The sequence below is a fragment of the Phascolarctos cinereus genome, unplaced genomic scaffold (assembly GCF_003287225.1).
Source record: "Phascolarctos cinereus isolate Bilbo 61053 unplaced genomic scaffold, phaCin_HiC Scaffold_3;HRSCAF=262, whole genome shotgun sequence".
In the NCBI taxonomy this organism is placed as follows: Eukaryota; Metazoa; Chordata; class Mammalia; order Diprotodontia; family Phascolarctidae; genus Phascolarctos; species Phascolarctos cinereus.
In genome coordinates, this window is record NW_027555736.1 from 9,681,388 (window position 1) to 9,701,638 (window position 20,251).

Consider the following 20,251-nt stretch of genomic DNA (forward strand, 5'->3'; position numbering starts at 1 on the left):
CCGCTCCGAGCCCGGCTCCCCCCATGTCCCGACGGTGGTTCGCCCCACCGGGGGGGGGAACCTTGGACCTGGCAGGAGGAGGGGCCAGCTTTGCGCGTGCGCCTACGGGCGTGCGCGTGTGCATGTGTGCGTATTGCTTAAGGCCTTCGCGCAGCTCCCTGGGTTTACTGGCAGGGAAACTGAGGTTGCTGCTGTACCCTGACGTCATGGTTCCGGGTCAGTGCCCCCGCCCCCCAGGGCTGTCCGCGGCTAGGAGTGCTTTCACAGGGCTGTACCTTCCATGGATCCCAAGCCCCACCCCCTCTGACAGAGAAGGAAACTGAGGCCCAGGGAGGGGAGGGATTGGCCCTGGGCTGCCTGGGAAGGGAGTTGTCAAAGGCAGAATTCGAACTCGGACCAGACTGTCTCCGACCTTTTTTTTGTACACCCCTGGAACCCTGCCTGAAAGGGCCCCAAGGTGTCACCTAGAAGCATGGGATCCAGGGTCAGTCAGGGGTCGCCTAGGACCATGCGATTCAGGGCTGTTCAGAGGTCACCTAGGACCAGGGGATCCAGGGTCAGTCAGGGGTCACCTAGGACCATGGGATCCAGAGTCAGTCAGGGGTCACTTAGGACCACAGGACCCGCAGCTGGTCAGGGGTCCCCAGGGCTGCAGAAAGTCCCCTCTGTCACTGTCCAGCTGAGGACCTCAGAATAATGCCAGCCCATCATGTTCACAGGAGCCCATGAAGTCTGGGAAGGCCTGTGCCGTCAGCCTCAGTGAGCCACGGGACCCCAGGAGGTAGGTGCCTGGATCCCCCCAGGCTCAGGGCCACACAGCCATCAGCATGTGGCGCAGGGCTCGAACCCAGGCCTTCTGACTCTCCCTTAGGCCCAGTTCTCTTTGTGGGTACTCCATCCCCCAGGGCTGATCTCCATCAGAGTGCTTTGTGCAAGCTCCTTGAGTGTCCCTCTGCCCCATTGTCCTCTCCCAGCCACCTCCCTGAGGGGCCCTGGCACCTCATACTTGCACAATTCAATTGTCAGAACCTTCAGCGCTGGCCTGGACTCTGGGAGGCCCAGGTGCGACGATGCTGGGCCAGCCACAGAACCTCTGCTTGCCTCAGTTTCTTCCTCTGTCAGACGGGGCCAGTCATAATGCCGACCTCGCTTTGCTGCCGGGAGGTTCAAATGGAATGGTGTCTGTGAAGTGCGTGGCCAGCCTCAGAGCAGGGAGAAGTGTGTGCTTTCTTTCATTAATGTGCTCCAGCCTCAGGCCTCTACCCAAGCACCAGATGAGGCTGCCCAGAGGGGAGGGCCTGATGAGCTCCTCCCTGGCCACACGGGCCTGCTCACCATCCCCGCCCTCTCTTGGCCACTGCACCGACTCCCTCCCTTCTGCGGTCCCCTCTCTGTCTCCGTTTTCAGGATTCAGGTCAGGTCGGCCAGCATTTATTAAGTGATTGCCCTGTGCCAAGTGCTGGCAATGCCACCGGCCACAGAAAGGAGCCTCCACCTTCCAGGGCCGCAGCAGCAGGGCCACGAGAAAGTTTTGTACAGAGACGTGAGAGCTGTGTTGTGGGGCTCACAGGAGCCAAGGTCAGAGCTAACGGAGGCTGTGGTCTTGGAGAGATGCACCTCCTCCTCCTAGGAGACTGAAGCCCTTGAGGAGGGATTAAGCCAAGGTGGAAGAGAGGAAAGCCAGCTGAGGAGGAGAGAGGCATTGGGAACTTGAGGAAAGAGGTGAAGGTTTGGGGTTTGGAGGCAGGAGATTCAGTGAGATGGTTAAAGAGATTGTGTGAGACAGACCAGGTCAGCAGGCTAATAACGATTCTCCTCAGGGGCCCAAACAGAGGAGTAGCCAGCACTGACAAAGGCAACGGGGCTGAGGTGTATTCGGACACTTTCAAAGCTCAGCTCGAGCCCCCTGACCTACCAGGGTCCTTTCTTGATCCCCCAGGCTAAGGGAAGGGGGGGGATGAGGAAGGGTAAATTAAAGGAGAGTTGAATCTTAAGTAAAACAGACTGTGAGAAGAGTTGATTTTGAAGAGAGGCTTAAAAGAAAAGAAAGAAATGATGAGAATTTGTTACAACAGAGCTGAAGGAGGTTCTAGACCTCTTAGAGCTCACTCACCCTTTTTATAAAGAGTAGAAAGAAAACAAATAGAAGGAAAAGTACAAGAGAATGGGATAAAGGGAATTTAGCAATTAATCATTAGTATGAATGGGATGCATTCACCCACAAAATGGAAGACAATTCCATAAAATGAAAGAATGGATTTGAAAGCAGAATCCAACAATATGTTGTTTACAAGAAACACTTGAAACAAAAAAACATAATTAAAATAAAGGGCTGGAAAAGACTGTATTTTGCTTCAGCTGAAGTATAGGCAAGTGTGGCCATCATGATCTCAGACAAAGCAATAGTAAAACTAGACTTTAAAAGAAAAACAGGGAATACACATACAAATACACACACACACACATACACACACACACACACACACACACACACACACACACACACACACACACACCCAAATGATACAACATCTCAATTCTTATAGGAAGAGTTAAATGTGTTATAGGAAGAAATAGTGAAACTACAATAGTGGGGGCTTCTGTTTACTCCCTCACACCTATATGAATCTAACCAAAAGAAGCAAAGAACCTAAATAGGATTTTAGAAGAATTTGATACGATAGCCCTCTAGGGGTTGTAAAATGGAAATAGAAAGGATTATACATATTTATCACCTGTATGTAGCGCCTTTACAAAAAAATGACTGTAATAGAGCATAAAAACCTCAAAAACATGCAGAAAAGCAAAAATATTAAATGTACCTGTTTTATAGACCACAATGCAATGCAAATTCAGTAAATATCCACTGAAGAAACAATTAAAAATTGTTTATTTAAATTGTTTATATAATTTATTGTTTCTATAAATAACTTAAACCTAAAGAATTGGCAATTCAAAGAACAAATAGAAACCGATCTTTAAAAATTACAACAATGAGAAGACATGACACAATTTTCAGGAGGCGGTCAGCCATCCTTGGAGGAAATTGTATGTCTCTAAACACTTTGGTAAAAAAGCCGATCAATAAATTGGGCAGTGCAGTTAAAAAACTCTAGAAAACCAACAGATTTTAAGATCTCCAAATAAACATAAAAATAGAAATTCTAAATATAAGAGATTAATAAAATTGAAAGCCAAAAAAATTAATAACACTAGCAGCTTTTGAAAAGGTTGATAGATCGTTAGAAGAGAAGAAAACCAAATTAGCCAGCATCAGAAGAGAGGAAGATAAATTCACAACCAATGGAGAAATAATAGGAACTTTTGCCCAATTTTATGTCAATAAAACTAAATGAAATGAATTAATATATTTGTAAAAATATAAAGTGCCCATATTAAAAGGACAAAAAAAAATAGAGGACTTACACTCAGGTTCAGAAAAAGAAATTGAACAAGCTATAAATGGACTCCCAAGGAAAAAAGTCCCAGATCAGATGGATTTGCAAGAAAAATCTGTCATATATTTAAGGAATGATTAATTTCATTATTACATAAACTCTTTGAAAAAATAAGGAGTCCTGCCAAATTCTTTCTATGATACAAATATGGTCTTGACACATAAACTCGGGAGTCAAAACAAGGAAAGAAAAACCATAGGCCAATATCCCCAATGAATACGAATTTTTTTTAAAAGCATCTTCAATCAGTTATTTGCAAGAAAAGTAAAGAAACGTATCAAAAGATTGTACACTATTAACAGATTGGAATTTTACTAGGAATAAAGGGCTAGATAAATATATTAGGAAAACAGTAAACATAATTGACAATGTTAATAATTACAAAAATTATTTTATCAATAGATGCAGAAAAAACATTTGACAAGGTAAAACACCCATTCCTGTTACAAACACTAAAAGCATAGGAATAAATGGATCTTTCCTTAATGTAAATATTATCTATCTAAAACCAAGAGCCGGCATTATCTGTAAAGGAGTTAAACTGAAGATCTTTCTGGTAAGATCGTGGCTAAAGCAAGGATGTCCATTATTTCCATTACTATTCATTGTAATGCTAGCAATACTAGTTAAAGCAATGTTGTTGTTATGGAGTCATTTCAGTCGTGTCCAACTTTCTGTGACCCCATTTGGGATTTTCTTGACAGAGATACTGGAGTGGTTTGCCATTTCCTTCTCCAGCTCATTTTACAGATGAGGAAACTGAGGCAAACAGGGTGAAGTGACTTGCCCAGAGTCACACAGCTAGGAAGTGTCTGAGGCCAGATTTGAACTCAGTCTTCCTGACTCCAGGCCAAGCATTCTGTCCACTGTGCCACTTAGCTGCCAGTTGAAACAGTAAGATGAGAAAAATAAAGTGAGGGAATAAGCATAGACAAGTAAGAAATAAAATTATCACTTTTTGCAAATAATATGACAGTTTACTTAGCAAACTCCAGAGGGTCAACTAAAAAACTAATTGAAACAACTTCAGCAAAATTGCATATAAAAATAAGCCGAAACAAGTCATTGGCATTTCTGCATGTTACCAACAAATTACAGCAGGCAGAGAAAGAAGACGCATTTAAAACTGCAACAGAAAATAGAATAAAATATCTAAGATTATAACTGATAAGACGCTTTGAACTGAGCACAACAACAAAACACTTTACACAAATAAAGACTTAGGATCTAAATAACTGAAGAAATGTTACTTGCTCGTGGGTGAGCCTAGCCAGCATCATAAAAATGATAATACTACCTAAATTAATTTATAGAGCTACAAAAAGTACTAACAGCATTCATCTGGAAGAATAAAAAGTCAAGCATCTCAAGGGAAATAATGGAGAGAGGGTGGTGAAGTGGGAAGGAAGGGATCCTAGGAGTACAGTATCTCAAACTACACTTCAAAGCAGTAATGATCAAACAATCTGGTACTGCTTAAGAAATAGAAAGGTTGATCAGATTGTGTCCAGTACATAGAATCAAACAACCAGAGTAGTGTACTGTTTGATAAACCAAAGATCCCATCCCATGACCATCTGGAAAAACTTGGAAAAATAGTTAGGCAGAAACTGGGTATAGACCAATAGTGACTCACCCCATATACCAAGATGAGCTCCAGATGGGGACATGGTTACGCCATGCTCTAACAGACAAGTTAGGAGAGCAAGGAAATTACTCATCAGATCTATGGATAGGGGAAACATTTGCAAGGAAACGAGTTAGATTCACAGGAGGTAAAATGGACAAAATTGATTACATAAAACTGAAAGGTTTTTGAACAAAATTAATGCAGCTGAAGTTAGAAGAGAAGCAGGTAAATGGATGCCTTTGCCACAAGTTTCTCCTTTCAAAGTATATAGGAAGTGGATTCAAATTTGTGAGATTAAGAGCCATTCCCCAATTGACAAATGGTCAAAGGCTATGAAGAGGCAGTTTTCAGAGGAAGAAATGCAAGCTATCCCTATCCATAAGGAAAAATGCTCTACATTACCAGTAAGTAGAGAGATACGTGTCAGAGGTTTTGCCTCCCACCCATCAGGTTTGATAGAGCTGGCAACAAAGGATGTTGATGAAGCTGTAGAAAAACAGGTTCGTTGGTGCATTTTTAGAGCTATGAAGTGCTCCAGCTCTTCTGGAAAGCAATTTGGAACTCTCCCCCCAAAGCTCTTAAATTGGGCGTGTTGGGCGTGTCCTTTGACCCAGCAGCACCACTGCTAAGTGGTCACTGGGAGGTGCAGCTGAGACAGGAATGCTAGACAATGCCCCCGACTAGTGATGACCCAAAGTCTACTGAAAACCAATCTGGGGGAAGGACTGGAGAAGCCAGTCCGTGTGGCCAGCGTTGCAAAGCTTCAAAAGGAATGTCTGTGTATACACACAAGCAGATACACACACACTCAGAGATCAGAAGAGGAAGAGGGCCCATGTTTGCAAAAATGTTTATGGTCCCTTTTTTTGTTGGCAAAGATTGGGAGACTGAGGGGACGTCCATCGATTGGGGAATGGCTGAGCCAGGTAGGTGTCCGAGTGTTGTGCTGTAAGAAATGGTGCATGCATTGGTTTCAAAGAAACTCCCTACTTTGAGCTGTTGCAGAGCAAAGTCAAAAGAACCTGGAGAACGTTTTGTGGGGTACCGATATTGTGGAGACAAAAACCTTGAAAGACCCTAGGACCTCTTATCCATGCGTTGACCAGCAAGATTCCAGAAGTCTGTGAAGGAATACGCTCCCACTTCTGACAGAGCGATGGATTCAGAGCGCAGATGGAGACTTTTCATTTTAATCTCGGAGCAGGAATGTGTTTTGCTTGACTCTGTGTTTGTAGGGGGTGAGGAGGAGCAGCAGGTGGGAGGGAGAGAAGGCAGATTTTCATTTGAAAAAACAATGCAAAACAAACCTGCCTCTAGGTTGTGTGACCCAAGGGCAGCTCCCTTCTCGGGAGAGGATACACTGCGGAGGAGGAGCAGCTGCCTAGAGTGAGTCTGTTTGTGTGTACGCATAGCAGCACTGGACCTACGGGTCTGCTTCTCCGGCCCTTCCCTCGTGTTGCTTTTCTGTAGACTTTGGGTCGTCACTGCGTGGGGATGTTGTCTCATCGGCACCTCCCAGTGACTTTGGAGGGGAGATGTGGCCAGTGGGGTGCTCTCCACTTGACCTTGGGGTTTGAGTGATGTAGTGACTGGCTCAGGGACATGTGGTCAGTGCGGTTTCAAGCACAGGAGCCTTCCTGACTCCAAGTCCAGTGTTCCACCCACCAGGCTTCCCTCTGGGGCTGTCTCCTAATTTGTAAAGGGGAGGGTTTAGAATTTTACTGAGGTCCCTTCCAGCTCTAAATTTGCGGTATTCTGATCCCGTTAACTTAGGTCAGCTCTGATGAAGTGTCCACTCCCTCAGACATCCTCAGTGAAGCCACACTTTGGCAAATGCGTCCGTCACTCATGACTTCCTGTCACCTGCAGGAGCAGGCGTAAAAGGCTCTGTTTGGGGTTCAGAGCCCTTCCTAGCTGAACCCCTCCTGCCTTTCCAGTCTCCTGACACCTTATTCCCCACCATGTTCTCTTTGACCCAGTGACCCTGGCCTCGGGGCTCTTCCACAAATAAGACCCTCCATCTCTGGACTCCAAACCCTCTCTTTGATTGTGCCCCATGGCTGCCCCCCCCCAGTCACATCCCCCTTCTACAGGAAGCCTTGTGCAGGCCCCTTCACTTGGTGTCTTCCCTCCGCTGTGTCCAGTCTGTGCCTTGTTGACCAGCTGTCTCCCCCTTCACGCTAAACACTCCTCAAGAGCACAGGGCGTGGCACGTTGTAAGCATTTAGTTAATGTTTGTTGGTTTGACTCCAGCCACAATAAGCTTTTTTTTTTCTTTTGGCAAGGAAGTTGGGGTTAAGTGACTCAACCAGGTTCACATAGCCAGTAAGTGTTGTCTCGGAGGCTAGATTTGAACACAGGTCCTCCTGACTCCAGGGCTGGTGCTCTATCCACTGCACCACCTAGCTTCCCCCCTAGTAAGCATTTCAACAAGCATTTATTAAGCTCCTGCTGCATGCTATACATTGCCTCTTGGTTTCCTTCCAGGGGAAGGAAGTTTCCTCACACTTGCCTCCCTGGGGGTGCGGTAGATGTGGCCCCACAGATGTCCTGCAGCTTCCCCCCATCCACTGCTTCCCACCCGTGCCTAGTGGCATTTGTCAGCAGCCCTGGGGCTGTACATCAGCTCGCCTTCCTTCTCACTAGCTGGCTGGCTCATTTCTTCCAATGATATCTTTTAGATGCAGGAGACATGCACTGAGAAGGGCTGGGTGGGGAGGGAGCCATCCTCAGAGTCAGGAAGGTGAGGCTGCAGTCCTCCCTCTCACACACCCCAGCTGCTGACCTGACCTCTCTTGGAGTATCTGCTTCAGAGCAGGTGCCAGCCTGGTTTGGGAGAGGGGGAGGTTCCTGTTCATGCTCAGGTCGCTGCTGGTGACAGCCTCCCGTGACTCCTTCACAAGCATGATCTTGGGGCAGCCTAGGGAGCTCCTGATGGTGTTTGTGGCCTGGCATCCCCAGGAGAACTGGGGTATTGACTGGGTGGCCTGGCTTCTTAGCAGGAAACAGTGGGAATTGTTGAAATGATAAACATTCATCTGACTTTGCACACTTTTTTACCTTAAGGTAAATTAAAACGAACCCAAAAATGAGCTAATGAGCTCTTAGCCATGGATCCAGTCACTGGCTGTTTGCTCACATGGATCTGACATGGTTTACCCGTGGGCTGCGTCAGGGATGAGGGGATTATGGCTTTGGCTTACTTCTTTTCTTGCAGATCAAGGAAAGCCTGAATTAGCAGGACAATATAGATTAAAAATGTGCTTTTATACACACAACACATTTGTGAAAGGACATCAGCTTTGCCTCGGAAAAGTGTGTTATTGAAGCAAAGTACTTTTTCTTTAAAAAAAAAAAGGCTCTCAGGATTCTGGCAGGAAGCCTCAGTAGTTGGTGCTAATGCGAAGATTTGTCTGCAGTGTTTTCCCTGCATTTTCCGTTAGAGATACCACTGGGGTATTAGGAAAAACAACCTAGCACATCAGTAAAGAGAAAGCTTATTTTGCACTAGGGGGTTGAGTTTTAAAAGATGTTTGATTCTATAAATAAAACCCTTTTCTATGTGAAGCCCCTTCTTTCACCTTGAAGAATGTCAGTTCAGCTATGACGATCAGCTAAAGGACCTAGAATCACAAGATTTAGTTCTGAAAGCAGTGTAGAGGTCATTTAATTGCTAACAATAGCGCGCGTAGTGTGTTAAGGTTTGCAAACTGCTTCATACATGCTACGGGGGAGGCCTTGTTATTATCCCCTTATTACACATGAGGAAACTGAGGCTGAGGGGTTAAGTGACTGAGCCAGGGTGTCCAGCTACATCTGGTCTAGGGCAGTATTTGGACACACATCTTCCTCACTCCATGCCCGCGCCATTGGCTCACTTCAAACTAAGTGCCGTCTGTGTGCAGTGATGCTCTTCCAGCATGTATAGAGCATCCCGTGAGTTCTCAACCACTCAGTTCAGTTGCTTTCTATTCCCAGAAGCCTAAGCAGACCCCCCCCCAATTATTTTGTATCCATTTTGTGTTTACTTATCTATGTTCCTGTTGTTTCTCCCGAAAAGGAGATAAACTCCTTGTGGGCAGGACTGTTCCATCTTTCCCAGTACCTGGCACAGTACTAACTTAAGTACTTGGTAAATAACAATTATCTGATCTAATCTGTGCATTTTTGTGTTTAATACATGAGGAAACCGAGTCCCAGAGAAGCTCAGGTGATTTGGCAAATGTCTTTCAGTGGTTTCGTGGCCCAGTCAAGCTGTAAGTGACCCACCATCCAGCACTCGGGACAGCGATCTGCTCTTCCTAACCATTGCAAGCAAACAAGCCAAGGACTTGACTTTGGTGAGTAAAGGAGGAAGAGGGGAGGAGGGATGAAGTGGGCTGCAGTGCAGAAGGCAGCGGAAGGGTCGGAGAGGATGAAAACGAGACAGAAACCAGACAAAACGAAGCACTTGAACGAGACGCCTGAAAACAGGCCTTTCTTGCTCAGCTTGGGCATTGAGAGGGGGCTGGAAAGGGAGTGGAGGCCGGACAGTGTGAGACACGGCTCAGTAGGGACACAGTCTGGTGCCAACAGACGATTTCAGTCTGAATTGGAGCTTTCAGCTGAAATGTGCCCTGGCTGTGTCATCCTAAAATTGGAGGGTTACTTGAGCATGCCCTGGATGAAATTCTGTTCAGACTGCAAATGCCAGGCTGTACATGCCACTCAATTACATCCCCATTTTCTTGGGGCATCAGGATTGTGAGAGGCTGTGCAGGTAGTTTCTGTTTGAGACACATTCTGAATAACTCCATGAAATTATTACATGATCCGCATCTCCCTGACGCACCCGTCTCTGTGTCTAACTGCTTTACGTGAAGGTAATTAGAACTTGGTTTCATAAGCATTTTTGGTTGGCTGAGGTTTTGTTGCTTAGATACGAGGAGCAGCTGTTCCATCGGGGTCAGGTTATTCACGAGGGGTCCTAGAAACACTGCCCTGTTGCCTGCTGAGCTGCCGCAGTGGGGAAGGAGTGGTAGGATTCCCGCTCAGGTCAGCTTTGCCGTCCTGTTGGTGAGGCAGTAACGGGTAGGGAAAGGAAGTGTTATCGATGCCCGGCAGCACTGTGGCTGCAGAGGGCGAGAGGGGCAGGGCCGTGACACTTGTGACATGTGACTCCCCTAGGCTCAGGAGCCGTCGTGGACCGTCTCTGGGCACAGTGGTAGATGGTCTGTACTGGGGCTCTTTCCTGCAGTGCTTCAGGTGTGTAGGGGACTTTTCCACAGCTGTGAATGTGCCTCAGTAAGGTGGGGGGCTCCCGTGGAAAGAGCCGTCCCTGTGGTCTGAACTGTGTGAGCCTTATCTGAGGTTGCCCACACGCTTCAGGTCAGCCTTATCAGTGATACAGCCACCCAGGGAAGGGCCCGAGCTGCTCCCTGCTTACTCACTGCCAGGAATGGTTAGGCACTTCCCCAGGTCCTCTGGTGAGCTGCTCCCTGCTTGGTGGCCTGATCTCATTAGGACCCATTTCCCTTCTTCCTCACAGCTTTTGTTAAGGGCCGGCTGGTAAAAAAAATGAAGATTCTGTTGCTAAAAGATCCTAAGGATGATCACTCAGGCCAGGACCCCTATGTTCAGGTAGGTGATGCAGACAGTTACACAGGACCCCTGGGCACCCATGCTCTCCTTCATTGCTCTTCCCTACCAGGCCTCAGATCGGGCTGGGGGAGGCAGCTTCACCTTCCAAAGTGGGGTGCTGGGGCCCTGCCTTTGTTTTTAAGACAGCCCTCGGGCCTTCAGTGTTGGTACATCTTTGTTCCCCCAGGAATTGGGGTCACATGGATTTGAAGCCACTTTGATACCTGTTTTATCCTTTGAGTTTTTGTCTCTGCAAAGCTTCTCTAAGAAGGTAAGGCCAAGTAATCTTCTCTGTCAGTGCTAGAGTGTGTCCTGCCAGGAAGGACTGCCTAGGGTGGGCAGATGACCAGCGAGGCTGGGACGGGCTTTTATCATATGTGAAGCAGTTGGGGCCTTGGCTGAAGAGAAGCTGGCAAATGGGCACACCCCATGGCGACTGTCACGTCGCACTCCCGTAGAATGCCAGCCTTCTCCCGCAAGTGGGGAAGAGGGCTCCATTCTAGCCGTCGCACCCCAGGGGGTCATTGCAGCTAATCTGGATTCAGACTTCTTCTGTGTTGGCTTCACTGCCAGTATTGTGGTCTTCCCAGACTTCTTGGGATTTCTCCTCTTCTTCATCTGTGGAGACAATTCATAGACCGTGATTTATTCAACCGTCCCCTAAGCACCGAGCATACTTTATCACCAGCTGTGTGCTACCACCAAAGTGCTGCTCTGCGTGTTCTGACCTCTGGGGTGTCCCAGAAGTTGTGGTGGGGTATCCTGGCCCTTTCAGCCCCTTTGTGGGGCCTTGTGGCCATAGAGTCACTTTACTCGCAGAATTCCAAATGAGAGGACATAGTTAAGTTACTGTGAAGGCCGAATGCACTCTGTAATTGCTAGCTATTGTCATTGGATTTGTGCGTGCATGTTCCCCATAGGATAAAGTGCCATGAGGGGCAGGATGGCTTGTCTGCTGTCATTTCAGCCCCAGAGCCTCGTACAGTGTCAGGCACACCATAGATGCTCGGTAAGTGCGTGCTGACTCGTCCGACCTTAATGAGGTGTCTTGTGTGTGGGCAGCTGTCTCATCCGGAGGCTTACGGGGGACTCATTTTCACCAGCCCCCGTGCCGTGGAAGCCGTGGAGCTGTGCCTGGAAAGGGACAATAAACTGGAAGGTGAGTGTGGGCTGGGGAGCTTTTGGTTGGCTCTTAACCTCATCTCACAGTGAAAACAGCCAAAAAGCCACATAATTCCCTGATCTCCTCGAGCTTATGGGACTGACCTGAGATGGTGAAAACGCCTCTTCTGACACCCTCTGTTTCCTGACTGCCTCCTTCCCCCTCAAGCAAGTGGGACCCAGCCTCACCACAGTAGGTCCTGAGCTTGGCTCCCCCCACCACCTGAACGCTTGCAAAGCTCTTTACAGACATACTGCCTTTGATCTCCACAACCACCCAAGGTACTATTCTTGTCCCCATTTTACAAATAGGGAAATTGAGGCAAACAGGGGATTAAGTGACTTGTCCAGGGTCCCACAGCTAGTAAGTGTCTGAGGCCGGCTTTGAACTCAGGTCTTCCTGACTCCAAAACCAGGCTTCTCTCTAGTCCTTGGGAAGTAGGTTATGCAGCCTCCAGGAGGCACCACCGGGGGGGAGAGTTGCTCTCAGCCAGCTATGGGGGAAGAGCATGTCTAGGTGAGCAGCTGGATTCACCTGTCAGGCTTGTTTTCCCGGCTGCATGGGGAATTCACTCCCCTCATGATACAGTGTTGGAATGGTGGGGGGGTGGGCACCCCTGGACTCTTCCCTTCTCACTAAGGTAGGTACAATCAGGTAACACCCTTGGATTATAAGACTGTCTTAGACCTGTTTGGAGTCTGAAATTCACCCGCTTGGAGATGACACAAAGACCTAGTTGGCTAAAGAAAAAGCTGGTACCCCTGGCTTTGTCTGTGGAAGGAGCCCTGGGCCTGGGCCTAGAGGACCTGGCTTTGCCCCTCTCTCCCATGGCTGAGCTCCTTTACGTCTCTGGGCCTCAGTTTCCCTCCTGTAAAGTCAAGGTCAAATTAGATGCTCTCTGAGGTCCCTGTTGGACCATGTTCTGTATCCCAGTAGTTCATGTGGGGGAGCTACCTCATCAGAGAAGCTGGATTCAGATCCTGGTTCTACCCTTTACTGGCCATGTGACCTGGGCCACTCACTGACTCTCTGAGCCTCGTGCTTGTCCTCAGTGAAGTGCAGGGTCTGCACTGGGAAAGCCCCTGCCAGCCCAGACGTTCTGTAATTTGTGAAAAGGCCCCCAGAATGAGATTTGAGGCTCCTTGACTGTTGCCCCAGAAATGTCCTCCTTTAAGACCAGGAGAGAAATCACCAAGGGGATTTCCCCAAACCCCCGAGATTTAGGTACGGAGCAGAGCTCGCCCCTGCTGGCCAAGGGTCCTGGGGAACCTATCGGGTTCAGAGTCACCTCCACGCACGTGCAGACGCACCTACTGGCAAAGGACAGTCAGCTGATAAAGTCCCTTGGCTGCCCGTGCCTTGTGCTTTTCCCAGGGTGCATTCCTAGTTGGCAAAGAGTGCGGGGTTCCCCCTCCTATGACCAGGGATGGCCGAGGTTCTCTCTAGAAATGAGCCAGCAGCTTCAGTCTTCAGAGGAGAAATGGGCTCCCAGGAAGACACCGGCACCCTTGGCTCTCCCAGTTTGGGCTCAGCCTCTTCAGGGCTCTTGGCCATGAAGGCCCACCGCCAAGGGCTGGCCAGTAACTCTGCATGTGTGCAGCTCACTTTCTCTTTGGGCTGTTTGCACAGTGCACAGAGGTGCTTCTAGACTTCCAGTGGTGTCGGGAGCAAGAACGTAATGCTTCTTTGCCCTTCATTTACAAAGAAGTCATTTGGAAACTGCTCCTGTCTGTCTCCAGAGCAAAATCAGCTGCGTTGTTTTATTGGCTGCATAAGCAGCATTTTACGATCCGGGGCTTTCCTTCTCTTCCTCTAAAGATCCCAGTTTTCAGTCATCACATCGCTATGCAAATTAGGATCCAACATTATATTTGTTTTCCAAGGACACATAAAAGCATAAAAAATGCTTTTAGTGCAGGCAGAAAAAACAGTTCATGTTTCAGGCAAAGCCCCTCCAAGCAGTCACCAAATCTGCTTTATACTGTTGCGTAAAGAGCTTGCGTCGGCTCCCACTCTTCGTTCTGTGCCTAAAAATGTTTTTTGCTTTTGTTTATAAGGCAAACTTTGATTGTTCACGTTTTGCTTTACTCCTAGATTGTTCAAAAGAAACAAAAACAGCCCTCTGGGGCAGAGATCCAAGCAGCCACGTTAGTGTTCACAGTTCACTGCTAAATGCTTGCTTTTAATTAACTGTTTTTCAGTCTGGAAAAAGTCTCTGAAAGAAAAATGGCACGTCAAGCCAGCGTACGTGGTCGGCCAAGCCACCGCCTGCCTTGGTGAGTGTGAGAAGAAATCCCAGAGGAGGCCGTGGCCTGCGGCTTCGTGAGGAAGCCACGACGCAGTCCAGCTTCCATGGTGTTCAGAAGGCAGGGGCTACCAGGACAGCTGAAGGAGGCTCCTGCCAGCTTAAGTCAAGTTTAGCAGGCCCCTGAACCGCTGGGGCTGGCAGACCTCGCGTGTGGCCCTGCCATGCTCACGAGGACCCCCACAAGTGCCCAGTAGTGGAAGGAGCACCAGTTATGCCATCAGAGGGTATGGCTGCCCGTGTTCTATCTGCCCCTTTCTCCCTGCGACCCCAGGTCTCAGGTGAGGAGGCTTGGCCTGAGTGGCCTCTAAGGCCCTGCCAGCTCTACATGTGTGGTGTGTTCCACACTGAATTAGGCTGGTCCTCGGACCTCCATCCGTTCCCAGACATGTACCTGCTGGGCCTTGGAGAACCCCAGCTGAGGAGGAGAGAGTGGGGAGGAGGCACCAAGGAAGGAGGGGAGGCAGGGACCAGGCTCAGACAGCCGGTGCCGAGGGGCCCAGTGGGGGGGTAGAGGAGGCAGCACTCACCAGGGGCTTCACAAATGCCTTCCATTACCTGCCCTTCATCAGTGAGCAGACATGGAGGCGCATCAGCCTCTCCTGAGTCCAGTATGGCCCCAGACCCTGCTGCATCAATGAGCTTCATCACTGGAGAGAGTTTGTGGCTGAAGGAGGGTTTCTGTCTTTTGACTCAGCACGTTTTTAAAGATCTGTAAATTACAAGTTGACAGCGTTTAAATTAAAGTCTCGGTTTCCTGGGTCCGGCTCGGGTGAATCAGAAATTGGGTTTGCCTGGCAGATCTCTGAGAAGGGCCACATTCCTCCCCACCAACAAGAGAGAATCCCTCTGTGCTGCGGCCCCTTGCTATGCTTTTAAAGCGAGTGTTCCTGACACCTTTTATTTTGATGTCACTGTGTCGCACCTCCCCCCCCAGCCCTGTCCCTTCCTCCTCCTAGAACCAAGAAAAATGTGGACGCACCCCCAACCCCACCCCCGAACAGTGTCCTGGCCGGACAGCTTGGCTGTTCCCTGCACTCTGAATGGCTCTCGACTTGCCTGGACTCTGGCTTTCCACTTTGTGAACTTTTCATTGACCCCACTGCGGTCTACTTGCTAGACTGCCGTCCTTCCCAAGGTAGCTCCTGACTTTCCTTAGCCCTGAGATCCAGCCTCCTGTCAGTGTCTGAGCAGAGCCTCCCTGGGGTGGGGCCCTCCATCCTGGGGCCTGGCTCCCTTTCCCTGTGAGGTTCTGATGCAGCCCCAGGGCACTCGCTGAAGCCCCCTCTGCCAGCCCGCCTCAGCATACCTAACAATTAGGCAAAGTTGTCCACTCAGGTGGCCAATTTATAAGGGTATCATAAAGGGGACTTTGATGGGATCGCAGGTTCAGAGGTGGGAAGGGCCCCTGTGGTCTTCTGGTCCAAGCTCCTCATTTGGCAGAACAGAGCCTGAGGCAGAATCTGGGGCTGTCTCCTCTGGCTCCAGACCCAGTGAGTACCCTTCCCCCTTGGCCACCAGGCCCCCAAACTGCTTTGAACAGGCAGATCAGCACATGTGCTTCCTTAGCACCCAAGCAAAGTGCTGTCGAGAACAGAGTCCAGAAATATGTTTTTGGTTGTTTTTCAGTGAGAAAAATTGGCCTGGCTACAGAAGGAGAAAAATGTGGAAATGGTGAGAAACTCGCTGAGTACATTTGTTCACGTAAGTAGGAAGAAACATCTGAAGAAGAGTGTTTCCACTTTGCGCCGTGGTTGAGCGTCACAGAATCGTTTAAAGAGTGTTTTCCTTAGTCAGTGCTTTCTTTGAGGCTGTATTTGTCCATCGATGGCACATAAGCTGTGTTGAGGCTACTCCACACGAGGTTATTTCTATTTACCTACTGAGTATTTGGCTCAGCCCCACAGCTCCTTCCAGAAAGATTCAGGATTGCTTGTGAGCAGAGGGTCTCCTCGAGTCAGGGCTGAAAAGAAAAGAGCAGACAAAAGAGATTCTCCCCAGCCCCCTGACCCATGAGCTCTGTGTGGCTCCCGATGTCACCCCTCGGTGGTGTCTTCAGGGCCTTTTCTTGGCCCATCCTGCTTGAGAACACTGTCGGTCACCCTCTTCCCCTGCATTCCTGCGGCCACTCTTCCTCTTGCTCTTCCTCAGGGTTATGCATGCTGACCTCAGTGTCCCCCAGGCTCTGTCCTGGGCCCTCTGTTCTCCTCCCGTCCTGCTCCTGACTCCCAGCCCCATAGCACTCAGCTGTTGGGTGCTTCACACTCTGGAAGCCCAAAACCAAACTCGCCGCCCCTTCCCCCAGCCCTCCCCTCTCTTCCTGCAGAGGCTCGGCTTGCAGGCTGGCCTGGGGGTCATCCTTGTCTCTTGAGCCTCCCTCCTTCAGCCCTTCTGTCCAGTCTGTCGATGCACTTGTCATTTCTCCGAAGGAGCTTGGGCCTGCTCACTCACCTGCAGCACCCACTCCTGCAGCATCGAATGCAGAATCCTCTTTGGCTTTTAAAGCCCTTCCTGCCCTGCCCCTTCGTGCCCCTCCAGACCATTGTCCCCTTTGGGACTATGTGGGCCAGCCACATCTATCTCCTGTCTCTGGGCCTCTGCCTTGCTCTCCCAAGACCTCTGCTGCTCCTCCTTCTCCCTTATAGTTCCTCTCGTCTCCCCCAGGGCCTTCCTCTTGTAGCTAAGAACAGCTCTAAAGCAGTGGCAGGCTTCCCAGGGCTTTACAAAGTGGGCTGTCCCAAAAGTCTTCCTGCCCTTTGAAGGGATTAAGGCTGAAAATGCAAGGAGACTTTGATCCTCCCAGCAGCCCTGGGAGGGAGGTGCTTTTATTATCCCCATTTTACAGATGAAGAAGCTAAGGCAAGAGTTTCAGTGACTTGCCCAGGGCCCATAGCTAGGAAGCACCTGAGGCCGCATTTGAACTCTGCTCTTCTGTCTCCAGGCCTGGCACTCCTCGCACTGTGGCACCTGCTGGAGAGAGTGTGTGGTTGTTTGCATACTCCCTTTCCCACTGGACTAGGAGCTCCTTGAAACATGTGTTTGCCTTTCTTGGTATCCCCAGCGCCCAGCATGCTGCCTGGCACATAGTGGGCACTTCATAAATGCTGACACCTGATTGGGAAGTGTTCCTGTCTTGTGCCTCACTCATCTCTTTTGGTGCCTCTGCCGGGGGGTAGAGCAGGGATCATCTGTTGTCTGTCCGACGAGACGTGGGGCAGCTGGCTTGGTGACCTGTATGATCCTCTGGGCCTCTTTTCCTCATTTGCCAATGAGGGGGTTGGACTGGATGAGTCTGTCGGTCAGTAAGCCTTTCGTCAGCCCCTGCTGGGTGCCGGGCACTGCTGGTGACCTCCGAGGTCCGTGGATTGGGCCTGGCAGCCCCTCCCTCTAAGGCGCTCAGAACGGCCTTGGCAGTGGGCAGCTGTGTCTTCTTATGCCCCAGGAGCAGCCCCACTAATCCCAGCCCACCTGGCAGGCAGCACTACTTGAGACCCTCAGGTCTCAAAGAGCACCTGCTGGGGGGGGGGCTTCCTGCTCCAGGAGCTAGAAGCCAGCCCTGCCCCCCCACTGACCACATGATGGAGCCTCCAAGTATTGGAGAAAGGCCTCCTGCTGCCTCGAGGTAAAGTACCTCTCCATAGCTGTGGGATGATAGTTCTCAGGGCCTTTCCCATGTGGGTGTTTCTTGTGGGGCCCTCCCCCCACCTCAAGTCATGCCCTCTGCCCAGCAGGGGCTCAATAAAGTCTTGTTGACCAGCGTTCCAGAACCCCAGGGGCTAACACTTCACAGCTAGCTGACCAGCCAGGCCTCCAGGGCCACCCAGGTGGGTGTTTAATTAGGAAGCACCGGCTGGGGTCCGAGCCCTGCACTGGACCCTGCAAGTGCCGAGCCAGGCCTGGGTCCTGCCCCTTCCTGGAGACAGAGGTGACAGGGGTGGTCGGTGCATGGGACGAGAGTGAGGACAGTGCTGTGGGAGGCTCAAGGTCGTTGCCGTGGGGAACGCTCGAAAAGCTAGGAGAATGCTTCCTTGATGAGAACATAGAAGGGTGTTCTCCTTTGGAGGGAGGAACTCCTTGTCACATGAGGGGCCTAGACCTCGAGGTGGTCCCCCATCCAGTGGCACAGAGGGCAGCCTCCCCACAGCTCATCCTGGGGCTTCTGGCCGGGTCTTTCCAGAGAGGAGCTAACTGACTTGGCTGAACTCACCAAGTGTGATTGAGCCCAGCCGGGCCCAGTGCCGGGCCAGCTCTCAGGGCCTCCCACGTCCTGCGTGCTCCCAGGACACCAGCTGCCACAGCCCTGTGCCTCACCGCCTGACCTCCCTCCTTGTCCAGCCCTGACCAAAGGTTGCCAGAGCCTCAGTGCCTGTCTTCTCAGGGGCAGAAACATCCATGAGTAGCACTTAGATTCCGTGGGCCCCATGGGCTCCGATGACCTGGATCTGGACAAGAGCTCACTGTGGTCCAGGCCCCCCGGCCAGGCTTTGAAGGGTGACCCTCTGACTCCTGGATTCTTCACAGGATGACGCCTCCTTGACGCACAGTACGGCACACTTCCTCCTCACCTGTCCCGTCTCTTCTGAGTACAGTGCATCCACGCTGAGCTGTAGCCAGTCATGGGTTTCATCCCACTGTGACCCGGGCATCCTGTGAGGGTGGATTGCCCCTTTGTCTTAGCACCTCTTGTCCCTCCTGCCTTTGGGGCAGGCATGTCTGGAAGTGTCTGACCTTTGAACATAGGAATATTTGTGATTCTTCATTTGAGGAGTTCTCTGTCTCACTGGCTTGTGACTGCATGTGTGTATGCACGTATGTATACACATGCAGGAGCATACATGTGTGTATATATATATTTGCGTGTGTGTGTGTGTATCTAGATATAGATGTGACTGCAAGCTCCCGGAGGGCAAGTACCATCCTTTGCCTCTTTCTGTATCCCCAGCACTCAGAACAGTGCGTGGCACATAGCAGGCACTTAATCAGTGTTTATTGAGGGCATGAGTGAACACACACACATATATGCACTTTCTTCCTCCTCCATCTCTTTTTGTTTAAAATCCTTCTGATGAGAGATTTACAAGGCCCCTGGCAAATTATTCTGGCCAGCCTTTGTGAGGTGCACACCCTCTCTCTCCAGGCACCCATCATCCCTGCATTTTAGCTTGTGGTCCAGAGGCTAGACCCCCCCTTCTCAGACACCACCTTCTTAGCCAGCTTCCACTTCCCACGTGAGTTTGTCTCTTTTGGCCCCCTTGCTTTCAATAGACAGTGCCGAAGAAAATACACCTTTGTGCCCCTATGGTCTGAAGGCTCATTTGGGCCCACACAATGACCAGAGATGAGTTGTTGATAAGTATTCCTCTGCTGTATCTCGCACACAAGCCCCAGGATGTCCTCCGTCTCTTTTCTGGGGTTCAGGTTACCATGCGGCTGCCTCGCTACCTCCTGGAAGGCCATGACCAACCATGGCTACTCTCCTGTCCTTCTGACCCTTCCAGGGCAGTCTCAGACTGGGTTACATGCTTCTGTCTGTCCTGAGGAGGTCAGCGCCCTGCTCTCTCCCCTTCAGGGAGAGCCTCAGATCAGTTTTGAGCAGCCCTCCTTCTTCCCTTTCTTCCCCTGGGTAATCTTCCCCTCTCACCGTCCTGACTCTGATCCTTCTTGTTTCTCAATGAAGCCTTGCTCCAGTGTCCTGCAGGACGCCCCTGCCCCGTCCCTACCAGCCTGAAGTATGGAGAGATGTTCCTCCATTCCCTTCACCCTCACCAGGAGGAAAATCATGTCAAGACATGTCTCATCAACAAGCATTTATTAAGCTCCTGCTGTGTGCCAGGCACCGTGCTAAGCACTCAGTATCATAAGAAAGGGAAAGAGTCTCTGCCCGCAGTGAGGGGAACAGCATGTGAGCAATTGTGTACAAGCAAGCTCCGTCCAGGAAACGTCGGTGATGATCAGTGAAGGGAAGGCACTATGATTAAGGGGGATTAGGAGAGTCTTCCTGCGGGGAGGAGGGTTCTAACTGGGGATGAGGTGGCAGAGCGTTGCGCCTAAGGGGAATGACTGTGACGATGCCCATG

General features: G+C 50.1%; 1 protein-coding gene across 8 annotated transcripts in view; it reads left to right on the top strand.

The window, feature by feature from the left end:
* Positions 1-20,251, top strand: part of UROS (uroporphyrinogen III synthase) — a 40,799-nt gene that overhangs the window by 199 nt on the left and 20,349 nt on the right. Inside the window, exons 1-9 of one of the 8 annotated variants that reach the window (XM_078150696.1) lie at positions 77-216; positions 720-781; positions 9,322-9,428; positions 10,616-10,707; positions 10,895-10,978; positions 11,770-11,866; positions 14,071-14,145; positions 15,804-15,878; positions 17,116-17,289. In XM_078150696.1, coding sequence (XP_078006822.1) covers positions 10,645-10,707; positions 10,895-10,978; positions 11,770-11,866; positions 14,071-14,145; positions 15,804-15,878; positions 17,116-17,204 — 483 coding nt within the window. In that variant the 5' untranslated portion in view covers positions 77-216; positions 720-781; positions 9,322-9,428; positions 10,616-10,644 and the 3' untranslated portion in view covers positions 17,205-17,289. Of the gene's footprint in view, positions 1-76; positions 217-719; positions 782-9,195; positions 9,221-9,273; positions 9,429-10,615; positions 10,708-10,891; positions 10,979-11,674; positions 11,867-14,070; positions 14,146-15,803; positions 15,879-17,115; positions 17,290-18,695; positions 18,863-20,251 lie in introns of those variants that run through there. The other 7 variants (XM_078150697.1, XM_078150693.1, XM_020973655.2 and 4 more) reach the window with 7 other exon arrangements.